At 42.2% G+C, this 27270-nt stretch overlaps 2 protein-coding genes across 3 annotated transcripts in view; one reads left to right on the top strand and one right to left on the bottom strand.

Annotated features, from left to right (window-relative positions):
• Nucleotides 1–3642: 3642 nt before the first annotated feature.
• Nucleotides 3643–21201, top strand: LOC308298502 (uncharacterized protein; the record flags this gene model as incomplete). Its single annotated transcript, XM_080742123.1, has 7 exons — nt 3643–4602; nt 5912–6113; nt 6376–6529; nt 11705–11984; nt 12322–13159; nt 18621–19653; nt 21075–21201. 7 exons carry the CDS (start codon nt 3643–3645, stop codon nt 21199–21201), a joined length of 3594 nt encoding a protein of 1197 aa, XP_080598249.1.
• Nucleotides 21202–21798: 597 nt separating this feature from the next.
• atp2c1 (ATPase secretory pathway Ca2+ transporting 1) overlaps nt 21799–27270 on the bottom strand; it is a 47758-nt gene continuing 42286 nt past the window's right edge. The window contains exon 27 of one of the 2 annotated variants that reach the window (XM_080751170.1): nt 21799–26499. In XM_080751170.1, the coding sequence (XP_080607296.1) occupies nt 26372–26499 (128 nt within the window). In that variant the 3' untranslated portion in view covers nt 21799–26371. The remainder of the gene's footprint in view (nt 26500–27270) is intronic. The other variant, XM_080751171.1, reaches the window with a different exon arrangement.

The raw sequence follows: 27270 nt of genomic DNA, 5'->3' as shown, positions 1-27270 counted from the left end.
TAACAAGTTTACAAATTGCTTTGGGAAATGAAAACTCTATACAAGGCAGTGAAAGACCATAAGAGATAAATGACAATGAAAGTAACCAAGAATAGTAAAATAATCACACAAAATTGGCTTTTAGGAGAGAATAGGATAATGACTACAGAGCCAAACTGATCAGAATCTTCAAATGAAGGGTCCATCTTTAGAATTTAACTGTAGAAAGTGTTGATAAATACAGCTGTGGACGACTCAGACTGTCCTGGAGGCAGCTCTTATGCTTAACAACAGGAAATTATATTGTAACCAAGCACCAAATCTCAAGGAAGCCCACAATGCAGCTTTGAGATGGAGGACCTAGAGTACCATCTCTTGAAAAGGTGTGACTTGAACCAGTCACCCATCCAATGCTCAAGAGGGTTAGAGCGCCTAGTTCAGATCAAAGATTTACAATGAGAGGAAACCGCTTTAAGGACGATTTATACTTCATCATACAATGGTGTCGTGCACCACAAATAGCAGATCTACCAGCTCACAAGTCATATCCAAAACACGAGGGCTTGTGCTGTAGTTCTACGTGACACCATTGTACGATGGAGCATAAATTAAGCATTCAAACGCTGCAGAGAAAAATCACAGCGGTATCATGTACCCTAGGATTGCATGATCCGCAGTACCAAAGGCTGCTCTGATATAAAGGAGGACAAGACTTGAGGGGTGCCCAGCATCAGCCAATAAGAAATCATTCATGACCTTAAGGTGGGCACTGGGCAGTTTCAGTACTGAGGGGGTTCTGAAACCTGACCTCTAGATTTGAAATCTTTCAAACCTATAATTAAATGTACTTCAAGGTGTTAACCAAACTAGACAATAACGATTTGTAGTGGTTACACAATTGATCTATGAAAACATATAAAATCATTCATAGTATTGCATCATTGACAACCTACATCCCGAACCGGTGTACATGTCCCATAAACAAGTGGAGTGTTTATTGCAGCTATAGGTTTCACTTTCCTTCCAGTGGAAATCCAACCAATCTCACATGTTGCCCAATAAACTAGAGCAGGGGTGGGCAACTTTGATGAAGTAGAGGGCCACTATATTTTCACACTACTCCGTAGGGACTTAATGCATATACAGTCAAAAATAGCAGATCTACAAGCTCAAGCTTGTAGATCTTGTAGAGCTTGTAGTAAACGGGAGAGAGTAAAGTTATGGGTAACAGTGTTAAAACTTTCATATAATCAATTTTCTTAAGTTTGACCTTTTTTGCTTTGTTGCTGAAAGCGACAAAGGCAATAAACAGGTTTCCAAAACTGTCCTGAAGCGACGTCATCATGCTTCCATATATGGGCACAAAAGGGATTCTGTTAGAGTGGTTCCCATGACATCACAATCCCTTTTATGCCCACATGGAGATCCCTATCTGATCCAGCCACACAGATATGGGCCATGTCTTGGCCATCTGGCCAGTGATGTATATCGATGACATCAGGGTTCTTGATATATGGGCATAAAAGGGATTCTGGGGAATACCCATATATGGAATTTTACATAGGTGATGTCACCTGTGATATCACCTGTGATTTCACAGTGATGTGTCAGGGGAACCACAGTGTCAGGCGTGACATATATACAGACAGACAGAGATACGCGGACAAGATGTGCCGGTTTTCATAGTAAACTTGCGACCTACAGTCGCAATAACATTGCTGTTCATTCCTCATTGTTACATTAATGTATCCTTCTGTCTCCTCTGCACCTGTTGTTTTGACAGTTTCAATTTGACTCTGCTAGCGTGCAAAACACCTAACCACAACTTCCTCTTTAGCGTGGCTGAGTTCCTCTTTACCCCAACGGTCACGGTCTTCTTGTTTCACTAGAGTTCCGGTACAGTCAATGTTATGTTATGTATGTAAAATAACAAACAACATTTCAAGCATAGCAACACATCAATTATGCTCCATTATTCCATGTATCCCCTATGCCATGGAGTTCTCTTCTTCATTGGTGGAGGCCTCTTGGATATCTCCCACATAGACCCGGTCATCCTCTCCCACATAAACCGACCAGCGGTGGGGAGACAGAACCAGTTGGGGATGAGGGAGAGTATAGGTTGGGGAGTGCTGGGGACTGGAGCTGTCAAGTTGGAGCATCAAGGGGTCATATCTGCTCCACTGTGTAACAGAGTTCCTAATCGGAAGCTGTGTCATCCTATATGTCTCTTCCTTCAAAACCCCTAGACTGTGCTGAACTCAATACACTATAACTCACAATACGTCTTGCCCTAAAATCATCCCTTTGTACTCAGTGGTCACACTACTCCTTGAGCATACACATAATTAATGATGAATTAATGATAAACACATACATTTGTTCATTTTTAATGTATCGTGAATTCATCATTATTTCCTGTTCCTCACCAATAACTAATGGTGAACTTAAACAAGTGTACTATACCACCTCTGGTGGACGTTCATAGACTGACCCTCCATTGCTACTTCTACCCACCTAGGAGCACTTATTCTGGGCATAGAAGTGGAACTGTGGCACAACGTCCTTAACTATTTATATATTACACATGATGTGAGAACATGGTCTTATTTAGAGTCTACCAAAGTCTATTTCTGATAACTGCATGTGTGGAAGGTTAGCACTATCATCAACAGCAACGTATAAAGTCTTATCTCCAGACGAAGATTATATTATTATCATGATTGATTATGTGTGACATTATTAGAGTAGATTATGTGTTCATTGATTAGATTAATATCTAGTTCTTGATGATACTTGATAGCTTGTAAGAGTCTACAGTAGATGTCTCACTAGGCCTGAATAGCTATTGTTTTGGTAAAGCTTATCTTGCTATGGTTCAGCTTGTCCTTTTAGTAGAAACTACCTTACCACTGACATGTAAATGAGTGTAAATGTACTTCTGACCATGATATCATGTTACATAAATCATATCACCACCACCTAGAACATTGTCTTATCTCCTAATTGCCTCATCGATTATTGATTTAATCAGAATTCCTCAACACTCCCCACACCCTAAATTAAAAGTATAATGCAACAACCTTTACTTTGAGTTAGGAAAATGAAACGTAAGGAAAATGAAACGCACACATGAGGTTTGTTGCACATAGTGACACATACTAGTCTTGACGTGAGGTTAAATTTGGGTTTCTTTTCTTAAAGTTTCACTTGCCTTTATACACCTCTCACTGATATGTTTATATTGTAAAGGCTGTGACACAACCTGTTCCAATTCCATTTCATGACCAGAAAGGAAAACGAAACTTAAGGAAAAGAAAACGTCACTTACTATAAATAGTCGTCACTCTTGTTCCCTTGTATCACAAGACAGAATCAGAACTCACCATGGGGGTCCAGGGCTTGTCTTCCTTTATCGAGAAGAACAGTCAGATATTATTTAGAGATACTCGTTTCGGAAACAGTAAGCTTATTATCGACGGCTGCAACTTGTATTATTTGCTCTATTTTAACACTGGCTTGGAACAGAACCATGGTGGAGAGTATGATGCATTTGATGACCTGATTACAAAGTTTTTCAAGGCTCTAAGAGACTGTGGGATTGAACCTTATGTAATACTGGATGGGGGATCAGACTGCGGCGATATAAAACATGACACCCTGATGAAACGAGCTGAAGACAAGATCAAGAAAGCCCAGATTAGAGCTATGGGTGGTAAGGGGGACGTCCTGCCAACCCTGGTTAAGTTGGTGCTCAAACAGACACTGACCAAACTGAAGGTGCCATTCGCACAGTGCTATGGAGAGGCTGACAGCCAAATCGCCTCCTTGGCTAGAGAGTGGAGGTGCCCGGTATTGAGCAACGACAGTGACTTCTATGTCTTGGACCTCCCTGGGGGTTTTCTGCCTACCTCGCACTTCAAGTGGGAAGCAGGGTCACAGAGCGGGATTCCCTGCAAATACTACCAGACATCCTACTTATGTGACAACTTCAAGATTAAACTCCAACTCCTGCCTCTCATGGCTGCACTGGCCGGCAACGACCATGTCAATACGTTTGAAATAGGCCTGAAAATACGCTGGAATCAATACAGCAGAGAGGGGAACCGCTTTGATGGGATAGTGCGATGGCTGAAGGACTTCCAGAGTCCCAATGATGCTTTGAAGGCGGCACTGGGGCTACTGGGTCACTCGACTAAACAACAAAAGGATACCATCCAGGAGGCCTTGACTCTGGGAATGAAGGAGTACCAGTTCCCTCCAACCAGCCTTACCCGGTTCTTCAAGGAAGGTACAGCGCTGGATCTCGAACCAACGGCTGTGGGCATAGTCCCCGACTGGACCCGCCTTCCTTTGACCCAGGGCCGGTTGACCGCTGACATTCTGAACGTCCTGCTAAACAGAAGACTGGCCCAGCCTTGCCAGGTGGACCTCGCCCACCTGCCAAGCGCCAATATTACTTCTCGGCCTATCCGAGAGGTGATGTACGGGCTGCTGTTAGGTTGTAATACAGGAACCACAGTGGAGGAATGGGACAGAGAGGGAACACAGCTGTCCAAGATCATGGTCCAACCAATCGTCCATGGAGTTGGTAAACAAATGAAAATAGATTTACTGCGTAAGGTAAGGTATTATGTTAAATCCACCTGATACACGTGTTATCATATCCTATGGATGGGACTGTTATCAAAATTGTCATACCTTAGCCAAGGCTCAGTAGTCAGACTACCAACTACCAGTAGCTGGGTAGTCCCAATATCAACCTTAATATCAGCCTTGAGAAAGAAAAAAAAAATTGTTCCCGAAGCGGGATTCGATACCGCTATGAGGTTACCAGCCACCCGACGCTACCGTTCACGCCACTATAAACGACGGAGCCGCGCCGTCTCAGGCGCCGATGAGCCCCGAGAGCCGCCGCCGAGGGAGCGGTAGCGACCGAGTCGCCGCGGCGAACGGTGCGAACGGCGCATGAGCCGACTCAGCGGCGTTACCGAATTATGTGCCGTTATGGACAGAATAGTAAATTTTGACCAGGGGACTGCTCCCGTTACCGAGTCATGTGTAAAACCAAGCAAAAAACAAAAGTCTGCCAGCTGCCTTGGTAGTCGGTAGCGTCGGGGACTAGTAATCCGACGGCCGGGGTTCGATTCTCACTGACGGAGCGACCAGTATACTGTTCCTGTGAACGTGCATTGGCGCATGCGCATTGCAATGACAAGTCTATGGGCGATAACGGATCTACCAGCTCCTGGTAGTTGGTAGTCCGACTACTGAGCCTTGGCCAAGGCATGACAGGGGTGAAAACAGACCCATACCAAGGGAGGATAACACGGAGATCGAATCCCAACAGTACATGCTTTATTGAGGTATTTTAACTATTTCAATGCAAGTGGGCTTACTATGTGCACAAGCAGAATTGTATGCTTTATCTGTTCACCAGTGTTATTATTCAGTAGTTAGCCAAGACTAAAATTGGAAATACATAGTTATATCTACCTTCTGTAATTGTCCTGCTCTACCCCGGTTATTTATTTATAATGATTTATTATTATTATTATTATTTTATGTTCTACCACTGAATTAATAGAGCCGGCTTGCTTGTGCAGGGGAGGAATGTAATTTCAGGCAGTAGGCCGGCTATACCACTTGTGTCAAACCACACAAAATATCCGATATTTAGACATTTAATGTCTAAATATAGAATACAAATACAGTCATCGCTATAGTATAACTTATATTCTATTAAAACCATACCATACGGACAGAATATTGTAATCAAACCAACACATTATTAATATTTTATAAAATTTTAGCATTATCAACTGTACCAATTTAAGAAACACATTTTAATTAAATAGCGGACCCAAAAGCTCACAAAACATTGTGATGAGAAACAACCTACTAACCTTGCTGTTTACTCCTGCATTAACAGGCTGAGCGGTCCGTTCGTGAACAGGTCTTTTTGGAGACACTTGGGGTGAGTCAGAACACGTTGAAAGGAGTGCCACCCAACCTGCACCTGCCAGTGGCTGTCACTTGCTACTGGTTGCAGCACAGCAGTCCTCGCCCTGATGAGAAGGTCATTCAGGCTCTGCTGCTTGGGATGGTGGCTGGAGAAAGCAACAGACAACAAGGTAGGACAACAAGAGAAAGAGAACTACATGCATAAATACAAAAACATGTACTGTAACTAATTGTACAAGGAGGCTTACATTTCTGTTAATCACTAACAAGTTACAACAACTATTCTATGATACTATAATATAAATGGTTGAATCTTTGAATCTCCAAAACGTATTGGATATCCTTTCTAAGCAGTACACCTACTTGGCATTGGCAATTCTAAATGGTTTGTGTGTGTGTGTGTGTGTGTGTGTGTGTGTGTGTGGGTTGTAGATATGACAGGAGAGATGCAGATGGACATACCTGTACAGCCAGAACAGGACTTCAATGTAACTCATGCCTACAACCAATGGCAGGTCTGCTTTAAAGACAGCTTTCACCTCAACCAACTGCTATGTTTTGCTCTACAAGAGCCACAAATTGCATGGTAAGAGTAAGACATTCTTACAGGACTAATTGTTACAGTTAAATGAACACTGAGGATTTTGTTGTGTTAACTATCAACCAATGAGCCTTGTCAATGAAGTTTGAGAGGCTCCCAGATTGATTCATTCCTTTCCTTTATGGTGTAGATAGAATGAGAGCAGCAGTAACATATGCTTCAGTTCATTGCTTGCTAAAGTTACAAGCAACCAATAATAAGAAGCAGAGCCTAGAGCTGTAGGATATTGACAAATATAAGATATAGGATTTTCTCTCATGGATACCGTAGTTGGATGCCTTATGCTTATTGTGTAGCACTTTTCTTCTTTTGCTGATGCCCCGCCTCTGATATGTCTAACCTTTGTGACGGTTCCCTCAGTAGGAGGTACTGTAGGCCTTTAGGCCATATAGGGTTTTATGGTTATGTATTGGTCACTCCCTTGGTTATAGTTATTTGCTTTGTATTAATTTGTGTTCTTCTCCTGCCCATAGGACTGGGGAGCAGCATTGATTGACTGACGATCATTGATGATCTGATTGGCGTGCACCTGGGCCCGGGTCCACGCCTATAAAAGCCTGCTTCCCCAGTCCTCTCCCAGCTCTCCTCACTCCAGCTCCTCTCCCACCATTCCTCTTATTTGTTATTTCTGTTAGCACATGCAACACTCACACACTACATCTCTCACTCATCCATACATGCACTTCACTACTGATCTGACTGACTTCCACACCTCACTCTTCATTTTGGTATGTTTTCTTAACTTTGATTATTTAAATAAATTGTTTAAACTTTGTTTTGACTGCGTCTCCCCCAGTTTTTGTTGTGTTCCATGTAACCCCTAGGCCAGGAACATAACAAGTGGGGGCTCGCGCCGGTAAATTTTGACTTTTTTGCAGTGAGTTTGGGGAATCAAGTGATTCTCCCTTCTGCATTTGTTTGCTAGTGCTGCGCTGCAATAGTAGAGTCAATTGGCTAAATTCTGCAGTAGTAGAGTCAATTGGCTAATTTGTGCGTCGGTTAATGGCTCGTTGGCGCTGTGGTTTTGTGAAAGCAGTGTCTTCATTTGGGAATCATTCCGGGGGTTCCTTTGTCCTGTTTGATCAACAGTCCGGTGAGTACAGAAAGCGCTGCTATGCTTTTTGGTCTGGACTTTAAGTTTGGGAGATGCAGTTAACTTTTTGGGTTGAATGTAACCTGAGTTCCATTGGTTAAGTTTCATTAGTATTTGGTTAAGTTTGGTGGGGAGGTTTTTCCTGGTTTATTGTGCTGCTAAAGTGAAAGTTAAAGAGTTTCCTGGCTGGTTTTAATTCAGTTTTCATACAAGTGTCCCTGTGAGGTGCGTTTTTTATTTTTCAGCTACTGGGGTTAAAATAATGCAAGTCGTTTAGGCCCGGGTGGTTTAGGTGCACGGGGCGGCTGGAGATTGCGGGTGCGTACCGGTGTGTGCGTACCCCGTCTCGGGAGCGCAGCCAGGTGGTGTACGCAGGTCGCCAGCTAGTGGTTGCCTTTCCTACCCCTGGGTTAAGCTAGGCCTTTGCGGTGGCCTTCATGTGCATAAATACCCACCGTTAACCAGCACATCCAGTCGGGTGGAGTTAGCGGGGTGGTTTAAATAGTGGGGCACTTGTATTTTGTGTTTTGTTTAACCAGCTAGGGGACTGTTAAAGCGCACTTTAGCCAGGATGGTTACCGTAGATGAATTTGTAGATTCTCCTTCTGAGGAACTGTTAAGTCAATGCACCAAAGACCAATTACTTAAAATAGCTGAAAACTATAACATTGAAATTGGGCCAGTTGACAAGAGATTAAAGGAGACTTTATTTCAAGTGTTGAGAGAGAATTTATTTGAAAAAGATGTTCCTGTTCATAAGGGACAAGGGGCAATGTCTACTCCAACAAAGTCAGATGTCACAGCGGTGGCGCCGCCGTTTGTGATGCCTGTAGTGTCGGCAGGGTTGACATTTGAACAACAAAAAGAGTTAATTTTGTTGCAAGCTAAATTACAAGCAGATCAGGAAAAGGTGAGGCTAGACGCACAGAGTGCTCAAGAGAAAGTGAGACTAGAGCAGGAAAGAGTGAGACTAGAAACTCAGTATGCAATTGAAAAAATGAAACATGATACTGAACAAGCTAAAATACAGGTTGAGCAGAACAAGTTAGATTTGATAAGGGATGGTAAGATGGAACCTGCTGCACAAGTATCTCCTAGACCTGCAGATCAGTCCGAGGGGTCGTTTGACATAAATGGAAATCTCCGTCTGGTGCCCAAGTTTTCAGAACGGGATCCAGAGACATTTTTTGTAATGTTTGAGCGTGTGGCTAACCTGCGTAAATGGCCTGATTCGGCGCGCACATTGCTGTTACAGTGTGTCTTAACCGGCAGGGCGCAAGAGGTTTTTTCGGCAATGAGTGTGGCTGACAGTCAAAAATATTCCTGTGTTAAAGCAACAGTGCTTAAAGCGTACGAGCTCGTCCCCGAGGCATACCGCCAGCGGTTCAGGTTTTCTAAGAAACATGACAAGCAGTGTCATTTGGAATTTGCACGTGATTTAACTACGTCTTTTAACCGCTGGTGCAACGCCTCGGAGGTAACAGAGTTTGAAGAGTTGTGTGACTTGATGATTTTGGAGCAGTTTAAAAATTCTGTTCCTGCTCGAGTGGCGACGTATATTAATGAGCAGAAAGCGCGCACTGCTGCAGACGCGGCAGCGCTCGCTGATGATTTTGTCTTGACGCACCGTGAAGAGTTCAATGCAGGAGGTGGCAATCATGCTGCCAATGAGTCACATGGCCGATATGAGAAACCTCATCCTGTCGAAGCTAAAAGTAACAGCAGTGGTAATGTGCGTGAGTCGGAAAAGGTCTGCAGTCATTGTCATAGGCGGGGCCACTGGAGATCAGATTGTTTTAAGTTGAACGGTTACCCAAAGACTGACAATTTTAACGCAGGTGATCGGCAACCAAAAGGGGCTGGCATGTCCGCTCCAGTTCATCCGGTGTCCACTTGTGTTACACCACATTTCGGTCGAAATAAAGATGCAGTAGTTGCAGCAGTAGATTCTTACCGTCCATTTATCATGAAGGGTTCTGTCTCTTTGGTGCAAGGTGGGGAAGAAGTTCCTGTAACTATTCTGAGAGACACAGGGGCTTTTGACTCATTTATTCAGGCTGGTGTTCTTCCTTTAACCAATGATTCTGACACGGGTGACAAAGTTCATATCCGGGGCATAGACATGAACATACTGTTGGTTCCCTTGCATAAAGTGATGCTTAAATGTGAATTGTTCCAGGGAGAAGCAAAGCTTGCTGTGCGTCCAGCACTGCCGATTCCTGGTGTGACGGTCATCCTGGGTAACGACCTGGTTGGTGCTCGGGTGTGGGCAGAGGGTCCACCGCCGGCAGTGGTGACGTCCATTCCCCTGGTGACGGGGGAAGCTAATAAAAGTGACCGTGACGGTCCAAAGGTCAAAGTATCTGAGAAGTTTCAAAGTATCAAAACTGACAAGCCTAAAGAAAAGTTGGCATTAGTTCAGGATAAGATAAAACCAGTGTGTGGCGTTAAAGCTGAGTGCCGCGTGTTTAGTCCAGGAGACCAGGTCCTGGCTTTACTTCCAATGGTTATATCACCATTTCATAGAATTTCAAAGTTCTCTGGTCCACACAAGGTGGTGAAAAAGGTCTCAGAGCAAAGTTACATGATCTCAACACCCAATCGTCAGAATTCCACCCATCTATGCCATGTAAATTTGCTTAAAAAATATTGTCACTAAACCCGATGATTTTCCGCTGTCCAGATTCTCCATTTAGGCTCAGTTGGTCCTTCTTTTGTCCTGTCATCATCCCTTAAGTTCTTCATTGACATCAGTTGCCGGGGTGATGGCCTGCAGGGGGGGTTAGCCATTGGAGGAGCAGTGGTTGGGTTTGGTAATACAGTGCTGGTGTTTATTTGGGATTCTGTTTTTATACTTTATTATTACTACTGACCAGTGTCATGTTAAAGTTTAAAATTGGGTTATATAGCACCTCTAATTCTAGAGTTTGGAGACCCAAAAATGTGTGCATGACTTGTGTTTTCTTACCCTAAAATGTCTACTGGGTTTTCTCCATTTTAGGCCATCAGGTTTGTCATCTCTTAAAAGTGCTCCAATGTACAAGGTTGCTGAGGTGATAGGCAGGATGGTGTGGCGGGGTGGAGTTGAGGTAGATATAGGGGATGAGTGGTACAGGTAGTATGTAATACAACATTTAAAGTACAATATTCAAAGTAACAGGGTGTCCGGTGATCCCTTTGGGACCCCGTCTTTATGGGGGGGGGTGTGACGGTTCCCTCAGTAGGAGGTACTGTAGGCCTTTAGGCCATATAGGGTTTTATGGTTATGTATTGGTCACTCCCTTGGTTATAGTTATTTGCTTTGTATTAATTTGTGTTCTTCTCCTGCCCATAGGACTGGGGAGCAGCATTGATTGACTGACGATCATTGATGATCTGATTGGCGTGCACCTGGGCCCGGGTCCACGCCTATAAAAGCCTGCTTCCCCAGTCCTCTCCCAGCTCTCCTCACTCCAGCTCCTCTCCCACCATTCCTCTTATTTGTTATTTCTGTTAGCACATGCAACACTCACACACTACATCTCTCACTCATCCATACATGCACTTCACTACTGATCTGACTGACTTCCACACCTCACTCTTCATTTTGGTATGTTTTCTTAACTTTGATTATTTAAATAAATTGTTTAAACTTTGTTTTGACTGCGTCTCCCCCAGTTTTTGTTGTGTTCCATGTAACCCCTAGGCCAGGAACATAACACCTTTCATTTCTGGTGTTGAGCAGCTTGTACAAGGGAACACTGGTCCACTACCTGGTGCATAGGCTGAGGAAGGGTCAAGATTGAAGTCATGCAGTTTCATTCCTTTCTTTTATGGTCTAGAGACTCTAGATAGAATGAGAGCAGCAGTAAAATAAGCTTCAGTTCATTGATTGCCAAAGTTTAAAGCAACCAATAATAAGGAGCAGTAGTAGGATATTGACAAATATAAGATAATGTGGGATTTCCTCTGAATGTTGCAATAATATTTCAATCAGGGATAGTCGGATGCTTTATTCTGTAGCATTTTGCTGATGCTCTGCCTCTGATTTGTCTAACTTTTAATTTCTGGTGATAACCATTGACCAGGTTGTACAAGGGAACACTGATCCACTACCTGGTGCATAGGCTGAGGAAGGGGTCGGACCCTGAGCTGCTTTTGCAAAAGGAGACCAGCAGGCAGCTCTACAAGGCCTTGCTTACTGCTGTGCTCCAGTCTCAGGACGTTGTGTCCAGCTCACCAACGAGGAGGAGAGGGGCAGCTCCAAAGCAGCACCAGCCAGCAGATGACCTAGCTGCCCACCTGGATGCTCTGCATCTCCTGGAAGAAGACCTGGAAAAAGATGGAAGCAGCTGCAGGGGCGACACGGTGAGCCTAGAGGAATACCCAGACTGGGATTCAAGTCTAGCGGAAAGATGCTGATTTCAATGCATGATAGTTCAGTTGGTGATAGAAGCATGAAATTTGGCACAAATGACCTTCATATGACCCTAATTGATAATCAACCTCTGGCCACGCAAAATTCCAACATTTTCAAGATGGCCAGCCAGTTTGAAAAATGGCTGCAACTGGACCTACGTTTTGGACAATATCACTTTGCTTGGGCTGTAAATAGATAAAAATGTTGACTAAAAACATTATTTTATTATTCTTTATGTTCATTTAATATCCTTGAATATCATTTTTCACTTTTCTCTGTTTTTAGGGAACTATTCCTTTGCAAGGTGAGATGGAAGCACATCCTGTTACAGAGTCACGGTCCTCTCCACATCCTTCATTGGAGCTCCAAGATGAAACTGATCTTAGTTCATGCTTCAGTGGTTTGAGGATATTAGAATTCATCTCTCTGCCTCGTTCTCACAGCTTACCCTCACTGATTCCATGTTTAGAGAACAAAACAGGTTTCAGAGCAAAGCGCTGCCACAGCTTAAATGATGTTACACTACTGGGAAAAACACAGAAATTTACACCTGATATCATTGTTGTGGAAAACCAGGAAAGCTACAGGTTCCACTCTACTCAAGCAGGACTTTTCCAATGCAGCGTGACCGACCTGGGGTTTAAGATGGAGGCAGAGGGAGATGTGATTTACAGGACAGTCCCATGGCACCGAAGGCTTCTATCCCAGCTTGACAAGAGGCCTGGAGGACCACTGTTTGACATAAATGGTTCTCAGGGGGCTGTGTGTCAGTTATGCTTTCCACATTGTGAGATCCTCTCCACGGGTGCAGGCAAATTCTTGTCTGTTGTCCATGTGAAGGATGATGATGTATTTGAGCTGATCAAACCCCATATGATCACGGAAACTCATGTCATCATAGATGTAACTGGGTTATCTTTCTTTGGTGTCATCATGGAGAAGTTTTTCAGGCCCAGTCCTGTCCAGGCATTGGTGTCACTGTTTTATACACCACCGTTTGATGATGATCATCCCAGTTCGATCCTGAAAGTGTTGCTACTGCCTCAGAACATTGTGCTGAGTGAAGTGCTGAAGAAAAGGAGGGAATTATATGGAGAAGAAATCTACATTGGAAACCCTCCCTGTAAACTAATCCCAAAGCAAGAATACACCCTCTCCACTTCCCCTCAAGATGATTCCATCAAAATCCAACCAAATGAGGCAGAATTTGTAGTTGATCAATCATCCTATCACAATTACATAGAAACATTTGATGTGATTTTAAAGCGACGGTTTAGTTCTGTCAGTGTACTTCTAAGAAGCATTAAGACCTCCGACTGTCCATGGGAACGCGAGGTAGACCTTTCAGCTGCTCTAAGAAAATATGTTCAGCGCACACAGAGTCATGAAGCGGAAGACAAACTACTGTCTGTGCGCAGACGCTTCATCATGAACGTTTCAGATGCCGTTCTCGACGATGTCCTGGACGAACTTTTAGGGAAGGGGGTGATAAGCCAAGGAGAGTATAATGCCACCCGTGCAAAGAAAGTGATCGATGAAAAGGCACGTTGTGTCATCGACACAGTGAGGCGCAAAGGAGCAGGTTTAGAACTGATATCCATTCTACGTGAAATCGACCGATTCCTCTGTGAGGATCTTGGGTGGATGTGAAACTGTAAAAGGAGAAAGAATTCTGCACACCAATTTAGCTGTTCCCAGATATGGTTTTTACTTTCTTCAGACCTTCACAGACAAGTGATACAAACATTTTTATAAGTGCAGAGATCACCCATCCCAGGTAACCGTTATAATTATTATTTCACTTGTTCACTTGGCTTGAAAAATCTGTGGATTGACTTTGGAAGGGGGAAGAACCACAGATAGATCCCAATTCATGAAATTGCTATGGGATCAAAGTCATCAGGTTCTTTCATGCATTCAGCGAATGCGATACAGTTTTGTCCTTCCATGGACGGTCAGCATGGTCTTCACCAAATTAGATTCCACACCTGTTGCAGTAACTGATGAAGACATGCAAATCATCGAGGAGTTTGTAGTACTCATGTACGATAGAAGTAGTTCCTACAAGGAAGTGAATGAGGCACGACTGGACTTGTTTTCAAGAAAGCAGCGATCATATGAATGTATTCTACCAACATGCTGCTCTGAAAGAACACTGCAAGAGATCTGGCATTCCAAGCAGGACATATATATGGGGCCTGTCACTCTAATGTAGTCCTGTTTTGCCAAGTCCAATTCACTTGGGATAGCACCAGAGGGACAGAACCTGGCTTCCACAATGGATGGATCTTCCAGCAATGGCCAAATCATGCCAGGAGCTGACGCGATGTCAATGTAAAAAGGAATGTTCTGGACGCTACAAAAACTTCTGGACTAATCTACACACCCCTCTGTGGTTGCAGTTGCTAGCACACAGGCCTTTCACTTTCCCAGCCACCATTATAAATGACAATGTGTTTATAATGATTTGCCTGATAAAAAAGCAAAAATAAATACATAATTAATACAATAAAAAAACAAAATGAATGCTACATTTTATAAGATCTAAGTTTGTGTATGGTGACCATATTTAAAAACATGTCAACCTATTTGAACCTATAGGTCATTCTAAAGCTACAGAATCACTTTAAAATGTGCCATAAAGGGATTCTGTGAATGGTAATTTATACAAATATGTGTCACAAGCTCATATGGATTAACCATAAGCAGTAAATGTACATTCTGCAATTTATTGGCAACCATATTGGAAAATGTGCCGCCATTTGGAACCTAATGGTATTTTTTATAGAAGTATTTTTTTGGGTAGAAATACCTCCAGAACATATTGTCTTATATCAAAATGAGGGGGAAATCAAAGATTTACAGCACCAACAAAGTGATCTAGTCCAAAGCGTAGGCCCAGTTGCAATGCAGCCATTATAAAAACTGGTGGCCATCTCGAAAATGGAGGAATTACGTGTGGCCAGAGGTTGATTATCAATTAGGGTAGTCTAAAGGTGATCTGTGCCAAATTTCATGCATGTATCACCAACTGTGGATTAACCATGAGCAGATGTACATTTCTGTAATGTATCTGCTGCCATATTGGAAAATATGCCGCCATATTGGAACCTAATGTAATTTTGTATCTTGTTTGATTGAAATACCTCTAGATAGAACATTATAACTAGATCAAAATGAGCTGAGAATCAAAGATTTACAGCCCCAGCAAAGTTATTTAGTCCAAAACTTAAAAAAAGGTTTTAACAATAAAAAATAGAGCCTCTCTAACAAGTTTACAAATTGCTTTGGAAAATTAAAACTCTATACAAGGCAGTGAAAGACCATAAGAGATAAAGGACAATGAAAGTAGTAACCAATAATAGTAAAAGAATCACAAAAAAGGTTTATGAAATGGGCTTTTAGGAGAGAATAGGACAGGGGTGTCCAAACCTTTTTCAAAGAGGGCCACATTAGAAAATATTGAAACATCCAAGGGCCGACTATCTCCTGACAAAATGTACTTTCGGTCGGACCATAACAAAGTCACATATGCATCGCAATTACAATATTTTAATTATCATTATCATTATTTATCTTTTGTCAGGTGTGTGCTCTGAATTAAATACAAATAACTCACATTACCAAATGTAACCAGACATGTAAGTTAAAAAATACAACAAAATAGCCTTTCATGACGCTTCAGAATGAGACAACAGGGAACAAGGAATACTGACACATTATTATAACATTGTTTATACTATAAACATCTTGTTTGACGGTGCTACCAGGCCGTTAGGGAGGAAGCTGCGGGCCGTGGAAACCAGACACACATTTCCTACCAAATGTCTCTCTGACAACCACAATGCTGTCATGCATGTGCACTGAGACACAAATATAATACTCTGCAGACTGAAACAGATCTGCCATTTCTTTTTTAATCAGGTCTTAATGGGTTGAATCTAATCTGCTTGTATTATCGAATATGTTATTAACATTTTACAAAAAGAAAAGGCACGGGGGCACATATTTATAAAAAGGAATGCTAAAAGGATAACCCAATAAGATCAGGGCTTGTTTTTGTGTATTCAGTTCATCAAGACATTTAAAGACAAACGATATACAGTAATATGCAGAAAACATCATATACAGTATACGAATAAAGGTACAGAAACATTTGAGGGACGTCTATATGCAATTCTGACAATGCAACGTTTATATTTACATGCATTTTTGTTATGTGGAAGTTATAGAATATAATGTTGCTGTCGGGCAGAAAACTCTTATTTCCATATTTGAACTTTTGGTGTGTGTGCTCCTCACTGGCACTTGAGTCAGTAGAACTATAGATATCATAGAAACAGCAGTGACAACACAGAAATGTGTGTGGGCCTGGGAGAAATCCATTGGCATAACAACTACATTGGGGAGAAAAAGAGGGTACAAAAATAATGTTCATCCCAGAACTAACCAGCGTTGCCAGGCCTGCTCATTATAAAGGGTTTCTAGGTAAAACCCGTGTGTGTGTGGTGGTTCATTTCAAGGTAAAGAGCAGTGTGCCTTGTGGTGGTTCATTTCAAGGAAAGGCAGCGGGGCTTTCACAGTAGCATCTGTCCCCCTGATTCACCACAACAATGTGCCCATGCCTACAACTGTGACACAAATATAACATGCAAACTGATATGAAATAACGAAAGTCTGGGCTCTGGGCTTTCAATAAAATGTTTGGGGGACATTATATGCATGCATGATTCTCACATATATGTACATGCAAATAAATACACATAAATGCATTTCATACATTTGCATTGCAGTCACAACCAGTGTTGCCATGCATGCACTGTGATGCAAACACCAATGCAAACTGACAGGCTTGGCGGACGGCGAAATGCAAATGACTCAAGTCCTGATGTGTTTTAATAAAGATGCAGACACATTGGAGGCACATTACCTGCATGTGTGATTCTTACAAGCAGTGTATGTAAATGTACATATAGTTGCTGTCGGGCAGAAAGCTCTTAATTCATGGGTTTCCAAACATTAGAAAATATTAAAACACCCTAGGGCCGACTATCTCCTGACATAATGTACTTTCGGTCGGACCATAGCCTAATAAAGTCACATAATGCATGCATCACATTTAACAATTTTATTTAACTATCATCATCAATACTGTTGTACATATCAATGGTCTTTTGTCAGGTGTTTGCTCTGAAAACAAATTAAAAATACAATAAAATAGCCAGGAAACAATCCAGACAAATTATACTCTGGAGAAATATTCTTGTTTGACGGTGCTGGCGGGCCGTTTATAATACAATTTAGGAATGAAGCCGAGGGCCGTATAAAAATTGTCCTCGGGCCGCTTTTGGCCCCCGGGCCGCACTTTGGACACCCCTGATGTAGGGTGACCAGATCCAAACTGGTTATTCGAGGGACAGAAGTATTGTTTGTGTGGGACGGGCAGGCGGGGTGGTTAATAGCAACTTAGGCTACTTAAGTTGTTGTTAAATGCTTTGAGGTCATTTGATACTGCCTATCGTTTTGTTAGTAACCCGCTGTAGCCTAGGGGATATTTCTCATGTTATTTTGAAAGGCTTAAAAACATCTTGCAGGGAAAGACAATGAGAGAGATTTACAATGGAAAGCCAATTATTAGGAGGATACCCAACCCTATAATTTATTCACGTGTTGCTAGAGCAATGCTGTACATGTCTAACTTGCTCACCTATCAACACCTACACATTTTTTATTACTGGAGCCTGCCAATCTCAATTTGTGGGACGCCTGAAAAGTCATGGAAATGTGGGACTGTCCCACGCAAAGGGGGACATCTGGTCACCCTAGCAGTATGCAGTCATAAGCTTGCCATAAAGACATCTTAAATAGGCTACTATGAGTCTATTCTATTATAAAGTCATCTATGAATAGGAATTATGATGAAAGTCATCATCATCATCATCATCATCATGATCACCACACTGCTGTCATGAAATCAAATATATCTATCAAGGTGCAACAGTGCCCTCTTGTGTCTAAAGGTTGAAAGGAAATGTTGGCACAATGCATGTTTGTTAGGCATAACAAACACATAAGTCTTGAGGTGAGGTTACATTTTGTTTTGTTTTCTTAAAGTTTCAGTTTCCTCACCTCTCTCACTGATGACATGTTTATAATTGTAAAGAATGTGACACAACCTGACTGGGCAGTTGGTACAATGTGATAACCTGTCTGTGTACTCTGTTTTATCATATTTAACTATTCATGACATCAGTAAGGAAAATGAAACTTACAGAAAAAGGAAACTCAGCTTACTATAAATAGTTGTCACTCTTGTTCCCTTGTATCACAAGGCACATTATCAGAACTCACAATGGGGGTGAAGGGCTTGTTTACCTTTATCGAGAACAACAGTCAGATATTTAGAAATATAGAATTCAGAAACAGTAAGCTTCTTATTGATGGCTGTAACTTGTACCATTTGCTCTATTTTGGCGCTGGCTTGGATTTGGATCACAAACATGGTGGAGAGTATGATGCCTTTGAGGACCTTATTACAAAGTTTGTCAAGGCTCTGAGAGACTGTGGGATTGAACCTTATGTAGTACTGGATGGGGGGTCAGACTGCTCTGATAAAAAACACAACACCATATGGACACGAGCTGAAGACAAGATCAGGAGAGCCCAGAGTGCAGCTATGGGAGGTGAGGGGAACATCCTGCCCCCCCTGGTTAAATTGGAGCTCAAACAGACACTGACCAAACTGAAGGTGCCATTCGCACAGTGCTATGGAGAGGCTGACAGCCAAATCGCCTCCTTGGCTAGAGAGTGGAGGTGCCCGGTATTGAGCAACGACAGTGACTTCTATGTCTTTGACCTTCCCGGGGGATTTCTGCCCATCTCGCACTTCAAGTGGGAAGCAGTGTCACAGTGCGGGAGACAGAGCTATATTCCCTGCAAACACTACAAGGCATCCTACTTCTGCGACAACTTCAATATTAAACTCCAACTCCTGCCTCTCATGGCTGCACTGGCCGGCAACGACTATGTCAATCCGCGTGAAATAGGCCTGTCAATACGCTGGGCTCAATACAGCAGAGAGGGGAGCCGATTTCAGCACTTTGACGGGATAGTGCAATGGCTGAAGGACTTTCAGCGTCCCTATGATGCTTTGAAGGCAGTGCTGGGGCTACTGGGTCGCTCGACTAAACAAAAAAAGGATACTATCCAGGAGGCCTTGACTCTGGGAATGAAGGAGTACCAGTTCCCTCCAACCTGCCTTCCCCGGTTCTTCAATGACGGTTCAGCGCTGGATCTCGAACCAGAGGCGGTGGGCATAGTCCCCGACTGGGCTCGCCTTCCTTTGACCCAGGGCCGTTTGACCTCTGAAATTGTGGATGTGCTGCTGCTCAGAAGACTGGTCCAGCCTTGCCAGGTGGACCTCGCCCACCTGCCAAGCGCCAATATTACTTCTCAGCCCATCCGAGAGGTGATGTATGGGCTGCTGTTAGGTTGTAATACAGGAACCACAGTGGAGGAATGGGACAGAGAGGGAACACAGCTGTCCAAGATCATGGTCCAACCAATCGTCCATGGAGTTGGTAAACAAATGAAAATAGATTTACTGCGTAAGGTAAGGTATTATGTTAAATTCCAACAGTAAGCTACATGCTTTATTTTTAGGTGTCATAGGACCTGTTATGTGCACATGCAACTAATTGTGAGCTTTATCTGTTCACCAGCAGTGTTATTAAACAGTAGTTAGACTAATTAAAACAAACTCTGTAGATTTCCTGCTCTATCCGGGTTATTTAAAAATCACACCCAGTGTGAAGTGAGTGGTGCCTAACCCTAACCCTCACAACAACGGTATTGCAGCTGTTGAGGCCATACTCTAAACATAGATAGATAGATAGATGGATTGGATAGAGACAGACATAGAGACATACACACTCGGTCAAGCATTAGAGCGCTACCACTGAGGCAGTGCTAAAAAAATAAAAATAAAACATAATGAAAAACAACCCACTAACCTTGCTGTTTACTTCTGCATTAACAGGCTGAGCAGTCTTTTCGTGAACGGGTGTTTTTGGAGACACTTGGGCTGAGCCACAACACTTTTCAGTCTTTGAAAGGAGTGCCACCCAACCTGCGCCTGCCAGTGGCTGTCACTTGCTACTGGTTGCTGCACAGCAGTCCTCGCCCTGATGAGAAGGTCATTCAGGCTCTGCTGCTTGGGATGGTGGCTGGAGAAATCAACAGACAACAAGGTAGAACAACAAGAGAACTACATGCATAAATACCAAAACATTTAACTACTTGTACTTACATTTCTGTAAATCACATACATCAATTCCATATTAATGATTGTAGCAACATTTCCATGACAAATGTTCATTAGTCAGTATTATGTAAACGTTCAGTTTTTCTTGACTAACTTACTTGAAGCCCATCTTGCTTTGATTATTTCATATAATACAACTAAATTCAACATGAAATTGTGGAAAACTGTTGAATCTTTGATCTCCAAAACCTTTTGGATATCCTTTCCTTTCCAAGCAGTAAGCTATATTTGGCATTGGCAATTCAAAATGGTTGTGTGTGTGTGTGTGTGTGTGTGTGTGTGTGTGTGTTGTGTGTGTGGTAGATTTGACGGGAGCCACACAGCCGAAACAGGACTTTCATGTAACTCATGCCTTCAACCAATGGCAGATATGCCTTAAAGACAGCCTTCACCTGAACCAGCTGCTCGATTTTCCCCTAAAAGAGCCTGAAATTGCATGGTAAAGCATCCTTACAGGACCATTGTTACACTCTGCAGTTAAACGAACACATGAATTGTTGTGTTAACTGTATCAACCAATGGGCATTGTCAACAAAGTCTGAGAGGCTCCCAGATTGAGGTCACGTAGTGTCATTCCTTTCTATCACTATTATTCTGTAGCAAAAGAAAAAAAAAGAAAAAAACAGTTCAGTGATATTCAAACAAACATGGTGATAAACAATCTATTTTGCTGATGCTCTGATATGTCTAACCTTTCATTTCCGGTGTTGCGCAGCCTGTACAAGGGAACACTGGTCCACTACCTGGTGCATAGGCTGAGGAAGGGGTCGGACCCTGAGCAGCTTTTGCTGGAGGAGACCAGCAGGCAACTCTACAAGGACTTGCTTACTGCAGTCGAGTAAATGTCCTGAAGCTCGACTGAGATGGTCCAAGAAGCCTCAGTACTCAGCATTTTGTATCTTCAACAAGATTTGTGCTCGTTTTAAAAATGTTGTGTATAGAGCATTAATGTCAGTAAAGGCTCATCAGGTATTATAATTAAATTATAATAAAAGTATTATAATAAAACTTGGAGGAAGATATTTTTCCAAAAGTGTACAGAAAGTGTTATAATCCACACCCACCTGTTCATTAGGTTTTCAGGTGGATGGTGACAAGGTTCTGTTCTGTTGAAAAGGTATGACTTGAACCAGTCACCCAGAGAGCTAGATGATCCTAGTTCAGACTAGGATGCAATGAGATGAAACCATTTAAAGCCCAATTTATACATTATACAACGGCGTCATGCACCAAAAATAGAAGATCCACAAGCTCAAAGCACATCTTGGATGCGACACGTTGCAAGCTTGTAGATCTATTTATGCCGCACGACAACGTCTGATGGAGTATAAATAAAAGCATTTAGGACGTACTGTAGCCGTTAAAGACATGCACCTGTAAAACTTTATGAATGAATAAGAGACTTTATTAGTATTTCCATTTCATAATGTAAGTTAAAATGTAATATTTCAATGACAATAAAAAAAACAAATCAGGACGATTTTTTAAAAGATTCATAGAAAAATTTAATATACATTTTCATCCAGTGACAAAGTATTAACTTCCGCTGTGCTGCACACACAAATTATAAATAAAATATTATAAAGAGTTGAGTTCATCATTTGACTAATGTCCACGCCTATAGTAGCATGAAACGAAAGCAGCAGCCGACTCAGACAGAAAAAGGGAAAGAGAAACTCAACTCTAAGAGGAGAAACTGTCTTCCAGCAGCCAAAGTGGCAGCGTTGCTTCCAATAAACTCAACAGCCCAGAACAGAGCAGAACAGTAGCTCGTCATCTACCGCAGTGGTCGGTAGAGTATAAAGACAATCTTACTAGCCAGTCAAATTTGACTGACTCAGCGTTTGACTGTGGCTGGTCGTCCCACTCTGCTTGGAATTCCAGTTCAGTTAAAATCCTTCCATGTCAGCCTTCCCACCCATGACCCAATATTGCATTATAAAACCAAACACCAGGCGACAATGGAAGAAGGATCTCTTGTTCTATCGATAACAATTTCACAAAGAAATACAGTTGGTCAAGGGGACAGTTTTGCATTTCGTTGCTGTCGGGCAAAAACCCTGTATCTCCATATTTCAACTTTTATGTTTTTTCATAAACCACTAAGACGCCCTAAGGGAAAGAAGCGACCTCGGTGAGGTTGCACTGAAACATTAGAGCTTCTTAGTACGGCACAGTTAAGAAGCAGGAGTTCAACTATTAATCTGGCTGGTCGAGTCATCATTGTGATGTCAGAACAGGTCAGCTATATCCATTTCTGGAGTCTGTGAGGTCAGATGTAGAGGTATTGGCCAGCTCCATATATGAGCGTGACATGAGGCGTGACACACGGATATGATCTGCAGGTTTTCAATCTAAATTAATTAATTAATAATGCCCAACTTCATCATACAAAGGTGTTGCACAAAAGTACTAAAACTATTTGCAAGCTCACAACGCATTACAATGCGATTCATTCGTTGTCAGCTTGTAGATGGCCATTTTCATCCATTAAAATGTTTGATAATAAATGAACGGCTTTGGACATACAAGGTGTTCACCTGACAGCAACAATTGAATACTATTAACATAAATGTAATAAAATGGGATAACAGACGGGAATATATCAGTTGTGGAGGCTGGTATACTTCACCAGCCCTCCCAACGCGCCTGGTAAAGTAAACCAATTTACCAACAATGGGCAAAATACAACAGTATTTTGCTGCAGGCATGTCTACTGCTTCCTAACTTCATCTCTGCGGGATTAAATCTCAGTGCTAACTCAGCAAACAAGGCCTATGTGCTCCCTAATACAGAACACAGTTGTATCTAGAGAAAAGATTTCTAGAGAAGAGACTTCATGTCAACCATGTTTGGCCCCAATACAAAAGATACAGTAAGCACAATTTATATAGCAAGCGCATATGCATGTCATTAAGACTGAGACATATTTGCACTTATATTACAGTGTAGACTGTACAGGTTTACATACAGTACTTAGTATCCTCCGTCATATCCAAAAGCGGCAGAACAGTTTGTTCTGAAAGGTGAGGAAGAGGAATGCGAGTCAATCTGGGGTGGCTGGTTTCTGGATGTTGTGAAAACGTAATAACTGTACATCCGGAAGAATGCTGGACACAGGAAGTGGAAAAGACCTCAAAAAACACAGGAAGTACAGGGATAAGAAAAGAGAACTAAGTATTATGAAGTTTAGATTATACTTTAGTTCATGATAGGAAACAAGTAGCCCTACTTTATAGATGTGCTCCAGTTTTAATTTGCTCTAATAAGTACAGACATTTACATTTTTTGTGCAATCCAAGAGCACTGTACCATGGCCAGTGGGAACTAACAAAAACATCAGTTATGTGCAGGTAAGACTGCACAATAACATCTCATGAAGCATCACACATTTGTTTTGGTCGAAAGTGAATCATGAGATCTGAGGTCTTAAATAAAATTAGGGATACAACTGTCGACAAAACATAATGGGATACTGAATTGTTTAAACCCAAAATGTCCATTTAATTTGGATTTGGCCGATAAGGGCTGATTCTTTCCCCCTTCAAGTGTTGCACCTCCTAAACATTTAGTTAACACTTGAGTGAAGATTCTTATTTTTGTCCAGTGATGTAAAGTTAAGGAAAAAGTAATTACTTTTCTAAGGCACAGAAAGAGAATGAGAGTAAAGCCCTTTGCACACAGGACAGTTGCGTTTTTTTCGTTTGCGGCATGAATAAAACGCATTGGATTTGGTGTGCAAGGCTGTGCGGAATCGGCGCTGCGGATCCAAAAAGGAGTCATAAAAGGAGTGATGAGTTTTTTACCGCATGCGACAAGACGCACGAATCGAACTGGGTTCGATCGAGAAAAAAACGCACGGCGGCAGCCACTCGTCGCACGGCTAATTCGGAGCCGGTGTGCATGAGGTCATAGAGAATCATTGTTTTCTTTTCAAAAAATTATATTGTCTGTTTTATCCGTGCGGTTAAACGCGCCTGTGTGCAAATGGCTTAAGTCATAATAAAAAGGTGTCCACCTTGTACCCTGAAGCTACCATATCAGTGCTGTGCTGTTCTGAGAACAGATTGTTGCGGTTGATTACACATGAAATAATAGTTCGCATCATAGTAGGGTCTCAACCTGAGGTTCTGTGACCATCCTCTGGGAAGGATGGTTTGATGATTGATTTGACCTCTATGGACCCTTTATAAAAGATTTAGACCCCATGTCCCTCGCAAAAATGCCAGCAAAATGTTTGACAGCTAGGGTAATTTTCAGTCTCATTCACTTACTATACACTACACTATAAAGGCAAAAATGACTCCCAAAAAATCTGCTTTAAGTGGGATGTGAGGGGTAAAAATAGGGGTGTTTAATTATTCTGAATCCATTGGAAGCATTTGTTTTGCATGAAAAACATTCCTTGGACCAAGAACGGCCAACAAAACTATGGTTTAGTGATGAGTCATCAATTTTCACAGTCTTTTGGGGTCCATTCCTTGGGCTTTTGGGGCCCAAGGAATGTTTTTCATGCAAAACAAATGCTTCCAATGGATTCAGAATAATTAAACACCCCTATTTTGACCCCTCACATCCCACTTAAAGCAGATTTTTTGGGAGTCATTTTTGCCTTTATAGTGTAGTGTATAGTAAGTGAATGAGACTGAAAATTACCCTAGCTGTCAAACATTTTGCTAGCATTTCTGCGAGGGACATGGGGTCTAAATCTTTTATAAAGGGTCCATAGAGGTCAAATCAATCATCAAACCATCCTTCCCAGAGGATGGTCACAGATCCTCAGATTGAGACCCTACTATCAGGATGCAGGAAAATAATTTTACGTTTTCCTCCATCAAGCCCAAAGGCTGATTCATTCAACAGCTCCAACCTCATTTGCACCAGCCAAATTCTTAGACGCATACCTGTGTGTCTTACAGAGTAAATTAGCCATACACATACTATTTGCAATGATTTGGCTGTTGGCTGGTGATCATTTTACAAACTTTTAGGACAGCATGGCACTGCAGTCCCCGTTTTTAAATGTCTTTTTCTTTTTCCTATCACTTGCTCACAGCGGAACATTATGCATTTGGAATCATGGTAAGTGCAATGAAGCCTAAACATGACAAGTGTGAGAGAAAAACAAACTCACTTTATGATTATAATAATAACATTTGCTATTGTCTGTATAAACCAAACCCAGGTCTCTTTTAATTCCTTAAACAATGTGCTTAGAATTAACCAGAAGATCTAATAGACCACAGAAAATGCTGTATATTCACTTGTATAATAGTTACAAGTATTCCACCCATTGCAAATAATTTACCATTATATTCAACCACACAAAGCAGGCTGTGTAGTGGTCAACACCTCCTTAACTATAATACCAAAACAAAACATTGAAAAGAAGGATTGCACACGTTTCAAGCCATGACTCTTTCAAATTTAGCCCGCAAGATTCCTTGATAACAGGAAGATTAACTAGGAAGTTAAAAGCTGGAATGCAGGAAGGCCAGCGCCAATCTTCCCTGAAGCTACGGTCTGGTACCTTCACTTAAGCCAGACAAGAGGGGCAAAGAGCAAAGTCAAACAAAAGACATGGATAGATGGTGCGTTGAGCAGTAACATAGTCGTCCACTGGGCTGAGTACCTAAGTCTACAGCCAGCTCTCCTCAGCAAACACACCGTCCCTCCCACATCTGTCTGGCCAATCCAGTTCCAATATCCATTAAATAAAGCTCTTCTCATGAACCTGGGGGCCAAGAGCAACGTCCGGTCCCTGACCGAACCCTCTGCTGGGTCAGGGGGGCCCCTGTCAGTGAGACACATGGATCCTTTACAACTTCCCCGCTGTCTCAGTTGATTGCCAGTTGTCATCCCAGGCTCAGTGCAGTCACCCAACCACTGCCATCCTCATCCTCTCATCCATCAATCAATCAATCAATCAATCCCCTTTGTCTTTACATCTCAACTCCACCAGTTATTGCCCCCAAAAAACTATTGTCCTTTTGGCCTGGAGGTCCTTGTGCGTCATACTTCATAGAAGGACTCAACATCCACGCCAGTGGTCTTCTCAGCTCCTCTCCACCGCTCTACCTTCTTGATGGCCTCAGAGACGACACAGACAGACGAGGTGAGGGCCAGAAGGAACAGCAGGTCTGAATAAAACAGATGCAGACAGGGGGAGACAGGAGTTAAAAACTAAAAACTAAACAAATACTTGTTTGGATGTCCTTCATCTCATGAGTATAAGTTGTGCACATCCAGCCACAGTGAAATATTCCCAACAATGGACTAAGCTCCCAGTATGAAATGAAAACAAAGCTTCAATGAATTAGGTCTTCACATTGGCACAGCCTTTAGCACCCAACTCCATCCAATCATCAGCTCTTTGTATTGTTAGCTCTAAATTATAATTTGTACTTCTGGGCCAAAGCAATATTGGGGTCTTCATTCCAGTCTGCAGACATATTTTTCTCGATGTGCACCCATCCCAATAATGCCCCTTTCAATTTCATAGTCCTGGCTTTTTCCTTTATATTAGTACCTGGTACTTGGAGGTACCTTTTTGTGTGCTGTCACATGCCAAGTTCCATGTGAGCCAAGCAGGTCTGAATCTATACCAAAAAATGTATTTAAAAATGCTGCAGACCATTGATCAGAGAATCCTCACTAGCAATGCAAAGACCATGGAGGACAGTTTTCATGGTGGCAGCGCTTGATGACCATCACTGCTGGGAGGAGGGGCTAATAAGAGGGCGGCCCAGTACAGTGGAAAAGCAAAGTAAACAGAGTAGAGTTGTGGTATGGCGAGTTGGGACTATATATGGATGGACTTGACATTCACCACATACTAGTAAATGTTTTCTCGTCTACAATATATAAAGACAATATACCATTACCACCAGCCAAATGCGATAACACTAGCC

Source organism: Nannobrachium achirus (assembly GCF_963921795.1).
Source record: "Nannobrachium achirus genome assembly, chromosome: 2".
Lineage (NCBI taxonomy): Eukaryota > Metazoa > Chordata > Actinopteri > Myctophiformes > Myctophidae > Nannobrachium > Nannobrachium achirus.
The sequence above is the reverse complement of the archived record's forward strand: the minus strand, read 5'-3'. Positions and strand labels throughout refer to the sequence as shown.